This window comes from Delphinapterus leucas, chromosome 14 (assembly GCF_059928025.1).
Source record: "Delphinapterus leucas isolate spDelLeu-1000000601 "Yukka" chromosome 14, BTC_Dleu_Yukka2, whole genome shotgun sequence".
Taxonomy (NCBI): Eukaryota; Metazoa; Chordata; class Mammalia; order Artiodactyla; family Monodontidae; genus Delphinapterus; species Delphinapterus leucas.
In genome coordinates this window covers 61,998,779-62,019,842 of record NC_143142.1, presented here as the reverse complement: position 1 = coordinate 62,019,842, position 21,064 = coordinate 61,998,779, and the positions used below count along the sequence as shown (strand labels likewise).

At 53.9% G+C, this 21,064-nt stretch overlaps 1 protein-coding gene across 10 annotated transcripts in view; it reads right to left on the bottom strand.

The window, feature by feature from the left end:
• Positions 1-19,486, bottom strand: part of SIGLEC15 (sialic acid binding Ig like lectin 15) — a 40,603-nt gene extending 21,117 nt beyond the window's left edge. Inside the window, exons 1-6 of one of the 10 annotated variants that reach the window (XM_089895119.1) lie at positions 19,435-19,486; positions 9,888-9,947; positions 9,118-9,501; positions 7,677-8,057; positions 3,141-3,171; positions 5-1,821 (exon numbers count right to left, since the gene is read on the bottom strand). In XM_089895119.1, coding sequence (XP_089751245.1) covers positions 1,740-1,821; positions 3,141-3,171; positions 7,677-8,057; positions 9,118-9,501; positions 9,888-9,947; positions 19,435-19,486 — 990 coding nt within the window. In that variant the 3' untranslated portion in view covers positions 5-1,739. Of the gene's footprint in view, positions 1-4; positions 3,308-7,140; positions 8,058-9,117; positions 9,822-9,887; positions 9,948-19,434 lie in introns of those variants that run through there. The other 9 variants (XM_089895116.1, XM_089895115.1, XR_016387631.1 and 6 more) reach the window with 9 other exon arrangements.
• Between the last annotated feature and the right edge of the window lie 1,578 nt (positions 19,487-21,064).

Sequence of the window (21,064 nt, the reverse complement as noted above, 5' to 3'; positions counted from 1 at the left end):
TGGAGAGAAGAAACCCTAATTGTTCTCGGCCACTGTGATTTGGCTTTGTTACTGCAGCACGACCTAGGCCAGCCTTATTCATTTCTATATCCCCAAACACCTGGCCAACTGCTAGCACAAAATGATGCATAAGAAGTAATTCCTATCACTTTTTCTTGGCTGTGGAACTGGCCTCAAAGACCAAGCGGATGGTATAAGACACATCACCCGTGCCCTTCCCTGACGATACAGGACTCTTGATGGAGGTGCCCAAAGTATCCCCGCACAAAGAGGTACAAATGCCAACTCCATTGACCTCTTAACAACTCACACAGCCTCCTGGATGGATCCCAAGTTAACCATGAGCCGCCATCACCCCTTTGCTCTGGCGAAGGCTCCAGTGAGGAGCCTTGTAACCCACCACCCTGCTTATTAACTTGTGAAGATCCTTCAGCCTTCATGCCATCTCCCCGGAAAGCATCAGAGAGGACCCCATGCTCGCTGTAGGTGACTCCAGTTTACCACTGCAGCATCTGGAAAAGTTGTGGAGGGAAGAAAGTCTGTTCCCATTGAAGGCCCATATCTCTGTGGCCCTTTTGCCAGCTCGCCTGGGTCCCAAGCATGCCTCCTCCCCCTCTCCCTGACCCCAAAGACTGCAGGAGCTAAACCAATCAAGTGTGAGGATGGAAGGCAGCACCCTGCAGTCAGCCTGGCAACACTCGGGCAAATGGGAAATGGCCGGTGCTTTTGGCCAGTGCACATCCAGAGAAGAGGCAGGTGGTAGAGAGGTCAGGGCTGCAGCTGCTTTATCCATGGACACCCTTGGCCCAGACTTGCCCTCACACCTCCCAGAGTTTGGTCCTTAAGAACAGTGGATTCCACATGCTTTGAGATGATGGGTGTTTTGTTCCTTTTTCCCAGAGTTCCCAGCTGAAGGTTGTGCAGAGAGCCGATGGGGTAAGAGGAGGGCAGAGTGTGGGACAGTCACAGAGGAGACCCCAGGGGCCAGGGATACCGGGCTTCTCCTTGTTGCTGATTTGATGTTCCTGGGACCACAGGGTGGCACAGCCCAGACCCAGACTTGCCCTCTGGAATCCTTACTCCCAGCGAGGCCGGTGTGGGTGCTATGCTTGTCCAAGTTTAGATGTCCCAGGGTCGCTCTGCAAGGAGGAGCCTGTAACACCGTTCACACCTGTAGACAGCTTTGTACTGCCCCAAGTCCCTTCACATCCACTACTTCCTCAGACCTTGACAGCCCGAAGCCAGCAGAGAAGACTGTTACTGTTGGTGTTCAACAGTGGACGAACAGAGACCCAAAGAATGGAAAAAAGTGCCTTGGTCCACACAGCAAGTCGGTGACAGAACGAGGATGGAGCCTGGGCCTGGAGACCCCTCTGACCAGGGTCCTGCCTGCTTTACTATAGTGTTCTAGGTAAGCAAAGGCAAGACGAGCTTTGCAGAAGTGTCACCTGGGCTCATGTGCGAGTGCAGGCACACACACACACACACACAAACACACACACACACACGTGCGCATGCGTGTAAAATGCTGCCCCGTTGACAGAAATATCTCTGGGGCTTGGAGACAGAAGTCCACGTAGGTGACCTCTGAGCCTCTGTGAGTAGGGTCCTGACCTCAGGGCGCCGCCAGGCTAGGGCTGCCAAGGTGCCTGGGAGCCAGGAAGGGCCATCCCAGCCAAGCCACATGTTGGCTTTCATTCCTCATGGTGTCCAGGGGATGCTGGTGGCCAATGGGCTCCTCAAGGTGAACACATGGCTGCTGGTGGACCCTGAGGACTCATCTGGCCCAAATTTTCATAATTGGACTCCTGAGCTTGGGGCCTGTGGACAGGAGAAAGTTGGCTGACCACCCAAACAGGAGGGGTCTCTGACTGCCCAAACCACAGCCCAGGAAGGGGCGGAAGGAGGGACGAGAGGGGATTCGGGGGCCTGCATCCAACAAGGCCTGGAGATTAACCGAAGGTTGGAGGCAGGGCAGCGGCAGAACTTGCAGACCAGGGAGGGGACCACCTGGGTGACAGCATCCCAGAGTCTCTGTCTTCTCAAAGGGATCTCATCTGTGGCTTCAAAAACCATCTCTGGGGTCCTGACCTCCGGGTCGGGCCTCCTGCTAACCCTAACCGCTTTCCTGACTTCTGGGACATCCTTGTGGCCTCTCAAACATAAACAGTCCACAGAGCTCGTGTGATCCTCACCACACACCACCCCCCATCTTCAGCTCAGTAGGTGGCACCCGGGGCGCCAGCTCCAGACCTGCTGGCTCCCTCCCTTGCTTGTGCTGCCCACTCTGGCCATCCCTGCCTCTGTCTGCCCCATCTCCCCGCCCTCTCTATTGCCATCTTCAGCCAAGCAACCTAGCCAGCTGCAGCCTTGGTCAGCAGCCCCTAAAGGCCTCCTGGGCTCCACTCCTGTTCAGATGGGGCCACTCTTCTGCTTAAACCATTCGCTGTCCTGTGCCTGGGTGGGAACGGCACTACGGGAGTGCCCGGGCTTGTCTAAAGGGTCCTGGAGAAGGCTGTAATCCCCCGCCTGCCTCCCCCAAGCATCTCGGACAAGGTCTTGGAATTGGATGCTTTCTTCTTCTACACAGGCCTTCACTTGGACAGACACCAAGAGGGGGGCAAGGTCAATGCTTCCTAGCTGAGTCTGTGAGCCCTCAACCAAGCCCTCAGAACCTCTAATGACATTTTGCTTGCAAAGCCTTCAGCAGGGTGTCTGGGAGAATCATTGCCTAATGGTGGCTTTTGTGTGGATCTGTTCTAGAATGCTGGGCACTATGAGAGGAAATGCAGCCTCCAGGGATCACAGCTAGGTGCAGAGATAAGGCAGACCCAGAAAAATGACCCTTCAGCACCACGGACACCAGGCAGCTGGTCCAGAAGATAGGCCAGTGTGAGGCCCACAGTCAGTGCTGGGAACGTGGGGAGCAGGTCAGCGTGGCCCGGTCTGGCTGCCAGGCTTGGTGGACTGAAGTAGGGGGGAAGGCTGCAGGGAGGGCCTGGACCCTGATCAGGGCTGGGACCCCAGCCCCAGCCCTTTGCCCATTCTTCCTTCTCAGGTTGCCCTCCATGAGGAGCCTGCACCCCTTGGCCAGGGGTGGACTACCGGGGGGCAGGGTGGGGGTGGGCGAGCTTACTTACCGCGGTGAGGCGTCCTGGGTGACTGGGTACTCTGTGTGAGGGACAGAGAGAGAGGAGGCATGAATCTCCACGGTAGCCTCTGGGCTACAAGCCCCGCTGTCCAGCCCGCCCCACTGAGGAGAGTGGTCTGGAGGAAACAGCTAGCCAGCAGGATGCGAAGAAGTGACCTGAAAGATGATGAATCACCGGGGACGACAGGGAGTGAGCAGCCGACTTAGCAGGAAGACCTGCTTCTCTGAGGCCCCTGAAGCACAGAATGCTTGGTGGGTTTGAAGACGCTGCCGGAAAGCCAGTGTGGCCCCAGCAAAGATGGTAGCCAGAGCAACTGTGACAAATTTTGGATTTCATCCCAGGAGAGTTTGAGGCTGGTGCTACTCACCTGGGTGGTCTGAGAGGCTCTGGGAAGTCTCCTCTCCGGGGCCTAGAGCAAATTTCCCATCCAGCTTAGTGACAGTAGGGAGGGGTGACAGCAGCTTTCTGAAGACGGCCTGCTAGTTCGAGCTTCCACTCTTTTATACATGCTGTTCCGTCTGCTAGGAGTACTATTAGCTCCTTGTTTTCCTAGTTCACACAAGCTTATAGCATTCGATTTAGCCTCCCCTTACTTGTGTAAAGCCTTCCCTCCCAGCCCCCGTCCGGATGCCCCATCAGAGAGAGGCCCAGACTCCCTGGGCTTCCGTAGCACGCGGGCTGGTAGCACGCTCTGCAGACTGCGGTTACCTGCTGACTCCTCAGCACACATTCATCCAGGAGCCGTGTCCTATCCATCTCCGTATTCCCAGCACCTATGCCGATTATCTGCTGACTCCTCAGCACACATTCATCCAGGAGCCGTGTCCTATCCATCTCCGTATTCCCAGCACCTATGCCGATTATCTGCTGACTCCTCAGCACACATTCATCCGGGAGCCGTGTCCTATCCATCTCTGTATTCCCAGCACCTATGCCGATTATCTGCTGACTCCTCAGCACACATTCATCCAGGAGCCGTGTCCTATCCATCTCCGTATTCCCAGCACCTATGCCGATTATCTGCTGACTCCTCAGCACACATTCATCAGGGAACCGTGTCCTATTCATCTCTGTATTCCCAGCACCTATGCCGATTATCTGCTGACTCCTCAGCACATCCCCATCAGGGAACCGTGTCCTATTCATCTCTGTATTCCCAGCACCTATGCCGATTATCTGCTGACTCCTCAGCACACCCCCATCAGGGAACCGTGTCCTATTCATCTCTGTATTCCCAGCACCTATGCCGATTATCTGCTGACTCCTCAGCACACATTCATCAGGGAACCGTGTCCTATTCATCTCTGTTTTCCCAGCACCTATGCCGATTATCTGCTGACTCCTCAGCACACATTCATCAGGGAACCGTGTCCTATTCATCTCTGTTTTCCCAGCACCTACGCCGAATATCTGCTGACTCCTTAGCACACACCCATCAGGGAACCGTGTCCTATTCATCTCTGTATTCCCAGCACCTATGCCGATTATCTGCTGACTCCTCAGCACATCCCCATCAGGGAACCGTGTCCTATTCATCTCTGTTTTCCTAGCACCTATGGCACCTATGCCGATTATCTGCTGACTCCTCAGCACATCCCCATCAGGGAACCATGTCCTATTCATCTCTGTTTTCCCAGCACCTATGCCGATTATCTGCTGACTCCTCAGCACACACCCATCAGGGAACCGTGTCCTATTCATCTCTGTTTTCCTAGCACCTATGCCGATTATCTGCTGACTCCTCAGCACACACCCATCAGGGAACCGTGTCCTATTCATCTCTGTTTTCCCAGCACCTATGCCGATTATCTGCTGACTCCTCAGCACACCCCCATCAGGGAACCGTGTCCTATTCATCTCTGTTTTCCTAGCACCTATGGCACCTATGCCGATTATCTGCTGACTCCTCAGCACACACCCATCAGGGAACCGTGTCCTATTCATCTCTGTATTCCCAGCACCTATGCCGATTATCTGCTGACTCCTTACCACACACCCATCAGGGAACCGTGTCCTATTCATCTCTGTATTCCCAGCACCTATGCCGATTATCTGCTGACTCCTCAGCACACACCCATCAGGGAACCGTGTCCTATTCATCTCTGTTTTCCTAGCACCTATGCCGATTATCTGCTGACTCCTCAGCACACCCCCATCAGGGAACCGTGTCCTATTCATCTCTGTTTTCCTAGCACCTATGGCACCTATGCCGATTATCTGATGACTCCTCAGCACATCCCCATCAGGGAACCGTGTCCTGTTCATCTCTGTTTTCCTAGCACCTATGGCACCTATGCCGATTATCTGCTGACTCCTCAGCACATCCCCATCAGGGAACCGTGTCCTATTCATCTCTGTTTTCCCAGCACCTATGCCGATTATCTGCTGACTCCTCAGCACACACCCATCAGGGAACCGTGTCCTATTCATCTCTGTTTTCCTAGCACCTATGCCGATTATCTGCTGACTCCTCAGCACACACCCATCAGGGAACCGTGTCCTATTCATCTCTGTATTCCCAGCACCTATGCCGATTATCTGCTGACTCCTCAGCACATCCCCATCAGGGAACCATGTCCTATTCATCTCTGTATTCCTAGCACCTATGCCGATTATCTGCTGACTCCTCAGCACACCCCCATCAGGGAACCGTGTCCTATTCATCTCTGTTTTCCTAGCACCTATGGCACCTATGCCGATTATCTGCTGACTCCTCAGCACACACCCATCAGGGAACCGTGTCCTATTCATCTCTGTATTCCCAGCACCTATGCCGATTATCTGCTGACTCCTTACCACACACCCATCAGGGAACCGTGTCCTATTCATCTCTGTATTCCCAGCACCTATGCCGATTATCTGCTGACTCCTCAGCACACACCCATCAGGGAACCGTGTCCTATTCATCTCTGTTTTCCTAGCACCTATGGCACCTATGCCGATTATCTGCTGACTCCTCAGCACACCCCCATCAGGGAACCGTGTCCTATTCATCTCTGTTTTCCTAGCACCTATGGCACCTATGCCGATTATCTGCTGACTCCTCAGCACACCCCCATCAGGGAACCGTGTCCTATTCATCTCTGTTTTCCTAGCACCTATGCCGATTATCTGCTGACTCCTCAGCACATCCCCATCAGGGAACCGTGTCCTATTCATCTCTGTTTTCCCAGCACCTATGCCGATTATCTGCTGACTCCTCAGCACACACCCATCAGGGAACCGTGTCCTATTCATCTCTGTTTTCCTAGCACCTATGCCGATTATCTGCTGACTCCTCAGCACACACCCATCAGGGAACCGTGTCCTATTCATCTCTGTATTCCCAGCACCTATGCCGATTATCTGCTGACTCCTCAGCACATCCCCATCAGGGAACCGTGTCCTATTCATCTCTGTTTTCCTAGCACCTATGCCGATTATCTGCTGACTCCTCAGCACATCCCCATCAGGGAACCGTGTCCTATTCATCTCTGTATTCCTAGCACCTATGCCGATTATCTGCTGACTCCTCAGCACATCCCCATCAGGGAACCGTGTCCTATTCATCTCTGTTTTCCTAGCACCTATGGCACCTATGCCGATTATCTGCTGACTCCTCAGCACACCCCCATCAGGGAACCGTGTCCTATTCATCTCTGTATTCCCAGCACCTATGCCGATTATCTGCTGGCTCCTCAGCACACCCCCATCAGGGAACCGTGTCCTATTCATCTCTGTTTTCCTAGCACCTATGGCACCTATGCCGATTATCTGCTGACTCCTCAGCACACAGCCATCAGGGAACCGTGTCCTATTCATCTCTGTATTCCTAGCACCTATGCCGATTATCTGCTGACTCCTCAGCACACCCCCACCAGGGAACCGTGTCCTATTCATCTCTGTTTTCCTAGCACCTATGGCACCTATGCCGATTATCTGCTGACTCCTCAGCACACACCCATCAGGGAACCGTGTCCTATTCATCTGTTTTCCCAGCACCTATGCCGATTATCTGCTGACTCCTCAGCACACCCCCATCAGGGAACCGTGTCCTATTCATCTCTGTTTTCCCAGCACCTATGCCGATTATCTGCTGACTCCTCAGCACACCCCCATCAGGGAACCGTGTCCTTTTCATCTCTGTTTTCCCAGCACCTTGCAGCACATAGTAGCTGCTCAGGTTGCTTGTTGTGACCGAATGAAATGGTGCTATTTGGGAAAGCCTGTGTGTGGTCGGAACCCTTCCGGGTGAGTCATTAATGGGGTGCTGGTAAAGAGGTGGGCTCAGAGCTATATCGTCTGGGTCTACATCTCTCTGACTCTAGGCTAGAGGTAAGTTCCCTAACCTCTCTGGCCTCAGCTTCCTGATTGTAAAATGGGCTCACGCTGGTTCCCACCTCCTGGGCTTGATGCAGGGAGAGGAAAGTGAGATGATGCACAGGTGCATAAGTGATGTTCTTCTGCTTGTGTCATGCCAGGTGGTCAGCCTGGAGGAGAGCCCCGGCCGCCCCTCGCACCTATCCTGGCCTGGGGCGCACCCACCTGGGCGGCGGCGGTCTGCGGCGCGGGCGGCCAGAACGCCGAGCAGCAGAAGCACCTTGAGGCCAAGCGCACCGAGCAGGAGGGCGATTGTTGAGGCCCTGGAGGCACCGTGGAAACGGAACAAGTAGACACTGGCTTCGGCGCGGCCCAGGCTGTTGGAGGCCGCGCACGTGTAGCGGCCGTCGTGGGCCAGCACAGGCAGCTCGGCGGTCACCTGATGGCCGTGATCTTGACCTGGGCTCGGCACAGAGGCCAAGCCGTTGCCCAGTGCTGGGCCGGACCAGGCGAGGGTGGGTGGCGGCTCCCCTTCAGCCGTGCAGAGCGCGTGGAAGGCGTGCGCCGGGCCGGGTAGCACCGAGATGTTGACGATCCGTGGGGCGGCTGCGGGCGACGGCCCAGGAGGAGCGGGAGGAAGCGAAGTGTGGTCAGAGCAGCGGCAGGCAAAGGGCAAGGCAAGCGCAAGGGGCAGCCTCCCCGTGCCCTTGGCCCAGAGCGTTGGAGAAGGGAGGCAGGGGGGAGCAGGTGATACGGAGAGGAAGCAAGAGGCACTCGGGCGCCACTATGCCTGGGTCCCAGTACCGGTGTGACCTTAGGCAAGTTATTCCGCCGCTCTGTGCCTTAGTTTCTTCACATGTAAAATGGGGATCACTTACATTACGGGGCTGTTGAGAAGATTTGACAAGTGGGGTGCCTGGGCAAGTGCTCGCTAAACGTCGTTACTATTGTGGTAGCACACGACTGGGGGCAGTCTGCTGGAGTGATTTCAAGGGCACCTCTCACTCCCAGACAGCCTCACCAGGACCTAGACTTGAGACGATTCACTGAATTGTTGGGACTGTGGGACTGGGGCAGACAAGGGCAAAGAAACTGAAATGCACTCAGAGAGGCGGCCCAGCCAGCCCAAGGGCACATGGGAGGTACTTGGCAGGGTCAAACTCAACCCAGAACGCCTGGGTCCCCCACAGGGGGGTTCCGGGATTTTTACAAAGCTCCTTAGGTCATTCCAATGCTCAGCCAGGGTTGAGAACCACGGCTCTAGGATCCTGATTCCCACATCTTTATACCACAGGGTCTAGAGAAGTGCCGGGCACTTGGTGGGCTTCCTGTGCACCCCCTCTGTGAACACAGCCCACTGCAGTCCTTGCCATATTTAAGGTGACCGTTCCTTGTTTTTCTCCCCCCTAGTTTGAGAGCTGTTCGGGCATATTCACTCTCTACGAGCTTCATTACAAGGCCCAACCCAGGCCGCCCCCAGCCCTTCCTGGGGCCAGGATTCGGCGGCATTTTTAAACAACTTCCCGGGTGGCCCGTAGCCATCGCCAGGTGTGAGACCCCCTGCTCTAGAGAAAGGGGTGTGCCTGTTGAACCCCTTCCCATCCCAGCACAGAGCCCGGACCTAGGGAGCCCTCGGACGCGGCGGGGAGGCGGGCGGCGCGCTCACCGGTCACGCGGAGCCGGACGCCGTGGCGGCTCTCGTAGCGCTCGTGGACGTCGCCGGCAAACTCGACGCGGCAGAAGTAGCGGCCGTCGTCGGCCAGCGCTAGGCGCTCGACGCGCAGCGACAGGTCGTTGCGGCGCGGGTTGCCGAGCAGCCGGAAGCGGCCGTGCAGGCTGAGCGCCGTCTGGCAGAGCTCGCTGCTCCGCGCCGCCGCGCACCGGAACACCTGCGGGCCCGTGTATGGCTCGCCCGCGCGCCAGATGGCCGTGAGCGGCCCGTCGTAGTGGCGGTGCGGGTGTGTGAAGGTGCAGGGCAGCACTGCCGCCTCGCCCGCCGCCGCACTCACCTCGGCCGGCAACTTCATGGACCAGCGCTGCGCCGGCGCACCTGCGGGCGGGCGGGCGAGAGGCAGGCGGCATGCTGCAACCCTGCCCGTGCCCTCGCGGGGCCTGGAAACCTCAGGACTTGGGAAGCGCCCTCCCTGCCCTCGGGGGTGGGGGGAGTCTGGAAAACCACCCCAGGACTCGAGAAGCATCTCTTGGGACTTTGACTGCCGTGACTTTGTAGGTGCCTGGACTCTCCCCCCATTTCCCTGGGACTATTTGCCTCACTCAGGGTGGTCCCACCTCACTTACAGGCCCAGTGACCCCAACCTCTTTCCCATCAAAACTTGCCCTGCTGCAGAAAAGCCCTGGGATCCCATGGTTACAGTACAGTCCGAAGACCACCCCCCTACCCCTGCCCCAGATGGCGACAATAATAAAGGCACTTACTGTGCAGCTCTGTGTTGAGCAAGTTCCTGGTGGTATCTCTTTTAGTTCTGACAAATGATCCTAGAGGTAAGCAGAGTTATTCCCGGGTTACATGTTATAAACCGAGGCACAGAGAGTTTGAGGCCTGAGGTCACACAGCTAGGATGAGGCAAAACTGATGTTCAACGTCAGGATTGCCTGACCTCACTGTGGCACTCTAGTGCACTAGGGCATGGAAACTTGGGGCTTATCCAAGCACAGCAACACTCCCATTGACAGAGGGGAAACTGAGGCCTTGGGAGGCGGTGGTATGTTTTGAAGCTGGTGTGTTGAGTTGGTGGCTGAGATTCCTCTACAGTCAACCCAAGTGGGTTTCCCAAAAGGCCAGTGCCCAGACAGGGAGCTGAGGGAGGGGTGGACCGTTATGTTGCCTCCTTGCTTTGCACAAGTGCCTCTGGGCTCAACTTTCCTCACCTCCCATGTTGTGAGCCTCTGAAGTATGGTTGAGCTAAGGTCTGGAAGCTGCACTCTGCCTGCAGCTTACGGAGGGCTAGAGAGTCACCGCCTGTCTTGTTGCAGATGTGTGCTTCTCTGGGGGTGGGGTGAACGGGGTGGGTGGATGGGTGTCAGTGCTGGGAGGATCAGGTCAGGGGGCCTGGGAGCCTCCTCCAGAAGGGAGGGACAGGCTTAGCCTCTAGTGCCCAGGTACAGTTCAGGAAAGGGATCTTTACAGGGAATAATATACCAGCCCCTATATTTCCAAAGGGCTTTGCAATTCACCAGGTTCTTTCACATGCTTCACATCACATGACTCCAAGTCCAGTGTTCTTTGCTCTGTGGGGTAGCCGCACTTGTTTCTTGGGCAGGAATCTCCACAGCCCACAGCTGGCAGACCATCCTCCAGGGAACCCATACCATCTATGAGTAATGTACAGGTCAAGGCATTCCTTCTGCTCAGAACCAATGTTTCCTGCCCCTCACGTGATGGCCCATCGCTCTTTGGAGCCTTCGCCTTCCTTCCCTGTGACGGCCCTCCCGGGATCCCATCATGGCTATCCTGGACCCAGTAAGCCTTCCCTTCTCTGGCAGAGGTCCTAGTCCTTCACCTGCCCCCTCCATCCTCACTACCCACTTGGTACTTTCCTTGCAGTATAGTGTCCTGACCCCGGGGGCTCCAGGTGTGTGTTCCAGGCCAGGTAGAGCGGGGTATGAATCGGGTTGTGTGAGCTGTGCCTCATAGAAAACCTCAATTTGGGATCGTGCTGCGCTTGCAATGAAATAAAACCACAAGGTGTTTTTTTTTTTTTTCCACACAGTCTGCTTCTAAGCCAAATCTCCTTTCTTCTGGACAAGTGGAAGTATGCTTTTGAACCCAAGCGGGGGACTTGACATATTTCCCTAGTAAGAGCTCATTTGTTCAGTTGTTAATAATCAAAGGGCCTAGTTCCAAATTTGAGAAACCCTTCCTGAAGGTTTTTCTCGTTCAGTCAGTGCTTCTAGCTGCAGAAAGCATCTCCCAGTCTTGAGGCTCAGCCCCTGCCTCAGTTTTCCTGCGTTCCCACCCTCTGTGACCTCAGCCTTCTCTGACCTCCTGCATTTTTCAGGCATCACGGAGCCAGGCACTGACTCCCCAGGGATTGTTTACGGTTGTGCATTCATCAATTGGCCATCATTGATCGGACACATTCCCCACTGGAAGCCAGGCACTGGGATTAGAGCCAGGGCTACAAAGAGCAAGAGAATAATTTATCAGCCTGTTGGAGCTCACAGCTCAGTAAGGGTGACAGATCTGGGAACCCGTAGTTACACTAAAGCCTGCCAGGTGCTCTAATGAGGGACATGAACAATGTTCCCTCTGTCTGAACATGGTTCCTGGCCCCTTTTACTCACCAGCTCCCTCCTAGTCGTCCCCGGGCCTCAGCTGAGTCATCCTACAGCGGGAGGCCTTCACTGAGCCCTAAGCCTGGGTCTGGCACCCCTTCCCCATGCCCCAGGGCTGGCAGAAGTGCTTCCTCTGTATGGGCATTGCCTGTTCAACTGTATGTCTCGTCCAGGCACCCAGAAGCTCTGGGAGGGCAGGGAACATGTGTGGGGGTCATATTTGTGCAGCTGTTGCCTAGCACGTGCCTGCCACATAGTAGTTGACGTTGAATTGAATTGCTGAGAGGGGGCAGAAGGGAGGGTGCCCGGGCTGGCAGGAAGGGTGGGTGGGCAGGGGTTGATTGAAAGCCCCATGAGAAAGGAGCTGCCGCCTCAGCAGAGCCTTGAGAAAGGAGTGGGATTTGCTAAGCCCTGAAGTAGGCTAAAGGCATTCTAGGCAAAGGGTAAAATGGAAGTACGGACATCAGCATAGAGGTTGCAGGGCGTGAGAGGATAAGGGTGTCGAGTACATGGTGCTTTGGGGGCTCGCTGGGAGACATTGCTAATCTTATTCCATAAGCGAAACAATCCATGGGGTGCTGTCATTAGCCCCCCTTCCGGAAAGGGGATCTGAGGCTCAGAGAGCCTGAGGGCCTTGGCAACGTCATTTGGCCAACCAGGCAGAGCCAAGGCTTCCCCTCGGAGTGTAACTGAGCAGGACCCTATGAGGTCTTCCCGGAACAGATCCCCACCCATGTCCTCCGCCTGCCTTTCGTCTGCAGAAAAACCGTAGTCAAAGAATCAATTTAATCAGAAAAGTGAGAAAATGCAGAAAGAAAGGAAAACAGTCAAGCAACACAAAATAATTATACTTCAGCCAGGAAACAAATTCAAGGACCTCTAGTTCTTCCTCAAAGACCATAGGTAGTATTCTGAGCCAAGTCCTTCGAGCTGTTTTGCAGACACTGAAACTGCCACCAGGTGGGAGAAGTTAACTTATGCTGCCCACAAGCAGGGAGACCCCAGACCAGCTGGAAGGTTGATGATACTGACTCCTGATGACCTCACCAGCAACCAGTCAGAAGAGTGTCCATGAGCTGATCCTTGAACACTGCTCCTAGACTCCTCACTACCCCCTCCAGGGCGGGACACACAGTTTTGAGGGCATTAGCCCACTGTGGCCCCCTTTGCCTGGCAAAGCAATAATGCTATTTCTTTCTACTTCACTCAAAACTCTGTCTCCTAGAGCAGAGCCCCCCAGGGAGGTTTAATCAGTGAACAGAGGCTGAATTTCGACAATAGGTGGGTCATGTTCAGACCTTGTCCCTGGGCTCCGCTGCTCGAGGATGACAGCCTAGATTGGGAGCATCTGATGTGTGGTACAAATGACAGGTCAGGGCCCTTCCCCCCCTGGCTGGGTTCTGCTCTGGGAGGAGAGAGGGCACACAGAGGCCCTTTCACCAAGTGTGACAGTCTTGGCCCCCATTAGGGGGAGATTTGTGTTTCCTGTTTGTCTGCTGCATGGTGTTCCAAGAGGTGGGCACCTGGACTCACTTTTACACAGAGACCTTTGGTTGAGTTCACCCAGGGGACTTGAGGTGAAGGTGGGAAGTCCCAATAGGAATTACCCAGGGAGCAAATGCATGTGCTTTGGCAGGAATCCAAGCTCCCCAGCCTCCTGGGACATTTACTATTCCCTCTGGTAGCTCCTGCATGTCTCTTAGGACAGGGCAGGGATAGCCCCCTGAACTGGAATCACAGCTCCTTTTGATAGGGTCTCTACTCTTCCTGCTTCACGTCTATCAACCTCCGGGGGTCAACAGGAGGCCCACATTCTTCCCCTTGTCCGAAATTCCTCCTCTCAATGGTGGGCCACTGGGCACGGTGAAGAGCATTCCAGCTTTGGTAAGGCTGGACATGGGTGACATTCTCACTTGTATCAAGCACCCAGTCTGTGCCTGGCACTGTTCTAGACTCATCCACTTACAGGGAGATCTTTGGGCGAGTTGCTTAATGTCCCAGGTCTCAGGTTCCTCTGCTGCAAAATGGGGTACATAGTACTTTCCTCACAGGACTGAGGATTGAGGATGGAATGAAGTCACACGTGAAGGTCAACCGGACAGTGCTGACACTCAGCAAATGCTCAGTGATGTTAGTTCCCTCCTTCACTGGCCGTGCAAAGAGAGTGGGACCAGGAGGGAGCATGGGGGTGGTGCTAACCAGTGCTGGGGAAGGAGAAGGGCTCTGCACGGACAGCTCAAGGCCATACGGGGTGGGGGTGGGGGGGTCAGGAAATTGATGCCGGAAACTGCACCATCCGTGGCTCAACTTGGCACCTTAGACCACACGTCATGCAGTAGCGCAGGCCTTGCCCTTAACTCACCTGAAAGCTAGTCATTGATTCATGTACTTATTCACTCAATAGATGTTTGTTGAGGGCCTGTCTTGTGCTCGATACTGCGCTGAGTGTTGGGGATACAGCTATGGTGACAATCAGTGGCTACCTCAGTGTGTTTACAGCCCGTCCATTGCCCAGCCATTGTTTGTTTTTCATTTATACATGATTCTAACGAGTTTGTTTAAGTAGCTTCCCAGATTTGGGAAATACAGGTTGAAAAGCTAGAAAGTGTCTTCTGTTTGTAGTCCATTGAAAGCAGCAAGGGGTGATATAATCAGCATTCAGTCAGGGAGGCAGTTTCAGTAAAAATAATGTGACGATCAGGACAGAAATGATAAAAGTACAGCGCAAAAGGGACCCTTTAGAGGAGGGGTAAGTGCAGAGGGCCTTGAGGCATCATGACACTGCAGCAGGCTAGTGAAACATTGCTCGCGGGGATGACCTGAGTCACCTTGGAAAGGTTCATTGACATGAGAGGCATGCCCCTCGCATGGGGTCTCAGGCGTCTGTCTGGGGTTGTAGCCCCGGCTAGACTGGCCCTGACTTTGTGACCATAGGTGAGTCCGCATAACTCTCTGGCCTCAGTGGGCTCGTCTGTCAAATGATGTCTCTAGATGCTTACTAAGGAGAATTTTAAATCTAAAAGTTTGTGTCCAAAAATGATATTTGGATAAAAATGACAAGGAAGCCTGGCAAGCATTTGAGAAATATGTCAATATAAAATTAACTGAAAGGCTTTTAGGTACTTAAAGTAAGCCATTGGCTGTTGAGAAAACTCAGCTACGCAGAAAGAGGCATCCACTCTTGATGGTCCTGTGCAGCCGTTTACTAAACTCTCCACATTGCTCCCTCATGCCCCCTGTGGTGATGATGCACATTGAGGCAGGGCTGGGGCTGTAGCACTGGGTACCAGCTTCCACGTAATCATAATCACGAGTCAACTGAGGGGTAGTTAACTCACCCTGGACCTATTATCCCAAAGCCCTGTGCCAGTGGTGTCAGGGTGGGACGAGAACTCGGCAGTAGAAACGTCTGCAGAACCTGGATGGGCAGAAGTGGCATCTGGATGGATCAGAAATAGAGGCCTTGGTTTTGCCTGCAGCTAAACCAGGTTCCCACCAGTTCCTTGGTGAGGAAGGAGGCAGGGATGTGCATGGGAGCCTCTCTGTAGCTCATGTGCCGTGCGTTCTGTGTGATGGCATTTATGTTAACTAGCGAGAAAACTGTTTATGATTTTGTACCTGAGCATGCGGCAGTCGCTGTCCATGGACCACAGATAGGAAAGCAAGCCAGTGGTGGTGGCTGTGATGGGATAATGGCCAATGGGGGTGTCCTCAGAGAGTGGTGCTTTAACAAGAATTAGGTCTGCTGGGGTGGGATTTTTGTGACAGGTTTCTGGAGGAAACAAGCATGGACATTGAGGGGGAGAAGGATGATGCCAGGCAGGTGCTCACCACGGACAGACGATGCCTCGTGGAGGGCTAGACTTGTGGCCCTCAGAGGTGGAGCCCCTCAGAGATCTGCTCCCCACCCCCTAGGAGGGCTGGCATTATCAGCTGACGGGCAGCCAGTCTGATGAGGCCAGCTGTCTGTAAGGGGCTACCCTCCTTGGGGATACCTGGACATGTTAGTAGGGGTGTTCTCAGCGAATGACTCCAGGGGTGGCTTCTTGGGCATTGCGGTGCCTGAAGGGTCAGGAGAGGGTGTTTTGGGGCAAAGACAGATGTTCACCTTGGCCACCGGACCTCCCCAGTTAGGTGTGTGGCTCGAGCTGGGCAGTTGCCTTTCACCCGATTCCCTCCCGCACCTCAGTTTGCTCTCAGTAATTCTTCCTTCTGGGCCTGCATATAGTCCAGACAGGTTATCAGGGGGAGAAAAAGTGAGAATGGGGCAGAGACCAGAGGGGAGAGGAGGAAGCGGAACCAGGAATTCCATCCATCGGTGTGAAGCAGACCCCACAGGCTCCAGGGAGCTGGGAGACGCAAGTCAGTGAAAGGCCTGATTGTTCCCCTTCTGCCCTCCGGTTGTCCTGTTTCCCCTTTAACCCTTGCCTCTCTGGCCACTTGGTTGTGGAGCTGGCCCCTGTCGCCTGGGCTGACAGAGATGCAGAGCCAAGGGTGGAGCCTGCCCCGGGGCAGTGTCTGCGCAGTGCGCTGCTCTTGGGAGTTCTGATTCCACCTGTCCCTGCCGTGCTCTAGCTCCCTGCACCCCTCCTCCTCCCGGGTAGGACTTCTGGGTCCCAGCTGCTGGCCGCAGGAGCCAGCAGGGGCAGAAGTGTCCCGGCTCATTCAGCCTCCATTTCCTTTTGGGCCCACGGCAGCAGTCCCTGACCTTTCCCCATGTCCCAGGTAAGCGCCCCATGTCCTTGGGTGACTGCTGTGAATTGTCTTGCCTCCTCAGTTTGTTTTATTGCAGTGGTTCAGAGCTAGCCAAGTAAGTTCCTCTGAGCCCCAAGCTTTGCCCCGGGCTCACCACCCACTGCACGTAGGTGTAGGCGATGGCAAGGGCTGGGCTGGCACTCAGGAGACTCCAGTTCACATCCAGCCTGTGACACCCAGAAGTGCCCTGACCTCGCCGAGCCTCCCTGAAACAGGGAAAAGGGCCCCCACTTTGCAGGGTTGTGGCGAAGAGTAAATGAGCTGGGCGTTAAAAGCCGGGCACGACAGTCCTTGAGGATGACAGCTGCTGTGATTGCTGCGCCAGCTCATCAGAGATGTGGGGACCAAGGTCACTAAGTGGCCAGAGTTCCCAGACTACTGCTCTTCCCACCACCCCTCACCTCCCGCTTTCTAAAAGCAGATCTGGGGTGAGACAGAAAGGAAAGACAAAAGAGAGTGTGAGGGCCCCTGGGAGATGAGGGGCTGCCCCAGGGTGCTGGGCAGGGGGGACGCCTGTGTGAGGGAGAAGTCATGGAAAGTGGAAGAGGGGGGTTTCCTGGATGAATTCCTCCACTTCACTTTTGCCAAAGGCCATCCCTGGGCCCTGTGCTCAGAGGTGTGACAGGGATGGGACTGTGACCTGTGGCCACCTTGCTCTCAGGCCCCTTGGGCTCCGGCCGCTTCCAGGCCCGCTGCCACATGGAGAGGCTGCAGAGGGATTTCAGGAAGAGGGACGCTGCTCACCCTAGTTTAAGAGCTCTTGGTCTCAGCGGTGAAGCAGCTGCCGGCCACGAGAAGAGGGGTCCCCTCGCCGACCCAGCTGCATAGCTCCCACGTGTGCCCCACCTCCCCGGGGAGTCGTGACATGCAGCTGGAGCATTTGTGTGGTCTGGGTTTTGTACTTGAACATGTGACTGCTCATGCTTCCTGTAAGTTTTTTTTTGTCTTTCACTGATTCATAGCTGCTGACTCTTAGCAGGAGAAATAAACCAAACCAAAACAAAAAACCCCCAAACCTAGTGTCCCTTGAAGTTATGTGACTTGAGCAACGTTTCATTACCATTTACTGCACAACCGCTGAGCGCCAGGACTGTGCTGGGGGCCTTCCACCCATGATCTAATTCTCCTTCAAGCAGCCACGAGGTGATGGGGACCCGCATTTACCGAGGCTCAGAGAAGTTAGGTAACCTGCTCAGGGCCACAGAGTTAGGAAATAGCAGAGCCAGGATTTACAGCCTTGTCGGACCTGTTCTCCTGTCTGCCCCAGGTGTGGGCAGGGTCACCTCTTCCAGCCCCACCCTCTACGTGGGACCCCACCAGAAATCATCCAGAAAGATGGCTGAGCTAAGTCAACTTGGGAAAAGGAAACCCCTCCCCTATCAGCCCCCACCACAGGGCTCTGTGGGTGGGACAGTGGGCAGTATGGGGTCAGGAGGTGGTGGCGTGTTCCCGTCTTGAGCCACATACCCCCAAGTTCAAATCCCAGTTTCACCCTGCACCGCCCACTGAACCTCTTCGTGCCTCAGTTTTCTCATCTGTGAAAAGGGAATATAATAGTTCCTTTCTCATAGGATTATGATGCTTACGTGAATTACTAATTAAATGCCCAGCACTTAATAAGAGCTGTGTAGGCACCTGCTGTTAGTATTCAATCCCGAACAGAACTCTACTCTGTGTTGAATGCTAGAGAGGAAGGATCAAAGGCCTGAGAAGTGGGAGTTTATAATCCAGTCGTGGAGATAGGACCCCACCCAAGGAAGACTGACTAACAGCTTGGAGCACCATGATGTCAGTGCTGTCACCATGTGGCACGTGATGGCCAATGGCTGTGCACATGGAGGCCTGGATGCCAAGTCCAAGAACACAGTCATGAGGATGTCTCAGGCTGAGCGGGGTCGAGGAGCGGATTGGGGCCTGGACAGAGGGGCTCATGAGGGTTGTCTGTCATCATCCCAGTGGCCCTCAACTGCATCGTGCATCAGAATCACCCAAGATGGTTGAACATGCAGATTCCTGGGCCCTGCTCCTGACATATTCTGATTCTGCAGATCTGGGGTGGAGCTGAAGAACCTGCTTTTTTTTTTTTTTTCTTGATGTGGACCATTTTTAAAGTCTTTATTGAATTTGTTACAATACTGCTTCTGTTTTAAGTTTTGGTTTTTTCCCCGCGAGGCATGTGGGGTCTTAGCTCCCCGACCAGGCATCGAACCCGCACTCCCTGCATTGGAAGGCAAAGTCTTAACCACTAGACCACCAGGGAAGTCCCAGAACGTGTTAACAAATGCACGCCACTCCAGGGATTCTGATGCAGATGGTCCATGACCACCTTTTGAGAAATACTGTTCCCAGGGACACTGACTCCTTGAGCTAAGTGACCTTAAGTGAAGTGACATTGATACTTAAGCCTGCAGCAAAGGGCTCCCACTCACTTCTTGGGGTTCCTGCTGGGCGGTCAGGGTGCCCTCAATCACTTGCCCTATTCCCCAAGTGAAGTCACCCCACCCTTACCCCAAACAGCCATGTGCTCTCCCCTCTTTCCCGGGGCTGTGCCCGTTAAGAAGCAAAGCACTTGGATGACAACACCACCCCCAGTCTGTCAGAGCCTGCGCTGTCCTCCCCAGAGCTGGCCCGTTATGCCCCTGGATCCTCACAGCAAAGGCCTGGGCGGGAGGCCTTTCTACAGGTAGAGACACTGAGGCCCAGAGGAGTCCAGACACTGCCTCAAGTCACCAGGAGCCCAAGGCAAAGCCTGGACTTGAACTTCTGGCTTCTGTCACCACAGCCTCCCAAAGTGCAGCTCTCCCTTCCCCACAGGCCTGGAGGCCCTGGCAACCCAGCTGCCCTGAGCGCAGGGAGAGAAGACCATGCCTAAAATTTTGTGAGAATCTATTCTGTTCTGAAAATGCACCAGAGAGCAGAGTGGGAGACTCACCCATCAGGATGATGCACATCAAGGAGGCCAGGAGTTGGAAGGAACCTTCCATGCTGTGAGGTATGGAGCCACCAGGCAGCCCCGCACTTAGCCAGGCCACTGGCGAGACCCCTGCTTGGCGTGGGTGTGGAGGAAGGAAGGTGAGAGGGGGTGGGTGGTGTGCCCAGGTCTGCACGCCTGCCGGGCTCTGCGGACGATGGAGGAACTGCGGAGAGGCAGCCAGGCGGCTCTAAGTATGATTAGATGAGACCCGTGGGGCTTAGTCATGTGGAAAACCAAGAGAGGAACCGCTCGGATGATTCTCCAGGACGGGAAACAGAGAAGTGGACAGGGAAGATGCAGGACCCTTTCCTGTGGCCGCTGTCCCTTTGAAAAATCTGCTGTTCTTTTGCTTCCTTCACTCCCTCTCTCCCTCCTCCCCTCTCCCTCCCTCCTTCTATCTTTCCTTCCCTCTCTCTTTCCCTTCCCACATGTTTAGTGTGCCAGGATGGGTTTTCATCCTGGTGAAGCTGTTTTACTGTGGCCATATAGGTTTTGAAGTGGTGATTATTGATGGAAGGAAAAAATCGTCTCCAAAATGTAATCATTATTGACAATGGTTACATTACCAAGCAGCGTAAATGGGAAATAGTAAAATTATTAAGCAAATCAACCCAGATAAGCATGTCAAAATGCTCAGAACATCAAAATGCCAGATTAAAATATCCTGCTACAGGGGCAGAATCTCAGTTTTCTGTTGCAAGGAGATCGGGAAACTGAACAAAAAAGTGGCCAGGTTGGGGGCTGGCAAGGATGAGCCAATCCTTGAGTAGGAGGAGGTGTTTTAGTTCAGATAAAGGTTAATCTACTGGGGAAAAAAAGCAATTCCCAAATATAATGGATTAAAAAAAAAATAGAAGGTGAGTTCTCTCCCATGTATCAGTCCCAAGGTGAGCTGTTTATACTGGCAGGTGGCCTTACTTCTCATGGTCATTCAGGGATCTAGGTCCCTTCATATCATCACTTCGCTAGCCTTTCCCACAGGGGGTTGTTAATGCCTTCAAGGTTGAAGCTGGCTTGTTCAAGGTCTAGCTTGTGTGAAGGGGAAAGATAGAAACTCTAAGTCTTGTCTAAGGCTCGTCTTTTCTTTATCCAGGATCCAAAGATTGTACATATCACATCCACTCACATCCCATTGGCCCAAACTTAGTCATACAACCACACCTACTGCAAGGGAGGCCTGGAAATGTGGTCACTACTAGGTAACCATATGGTCAAGTTAAAATTTTATTACCAGGGAAGAGGGAACAGATGTTGATGGATAGTTACCTATCTCTGCCACAGATATTTTCTGTAACTCCAGAAGACTAAACTTTGCAGAATAATTTATTCCATAAACTCTAAAATGTCATTGAAAGATGCACCTTTGTTTTATATACCACTAAGAGAGAAAAAAATTTCTAGCTTTTTATAAGATGCCACTGAGTGCAATATGTATCCTGATCTCAGAAATGTTAAAGTGTAAAAACAAGTACATCCTAGAATTGATGAATATAATTCATTTTTAGCTGTTTGTATTTTTTGATAATACAGTCTCAATAAGAAAAGGCCAGCCTATTTCCCTATGCTGAGAGGAGCCATAGGAAAGAGG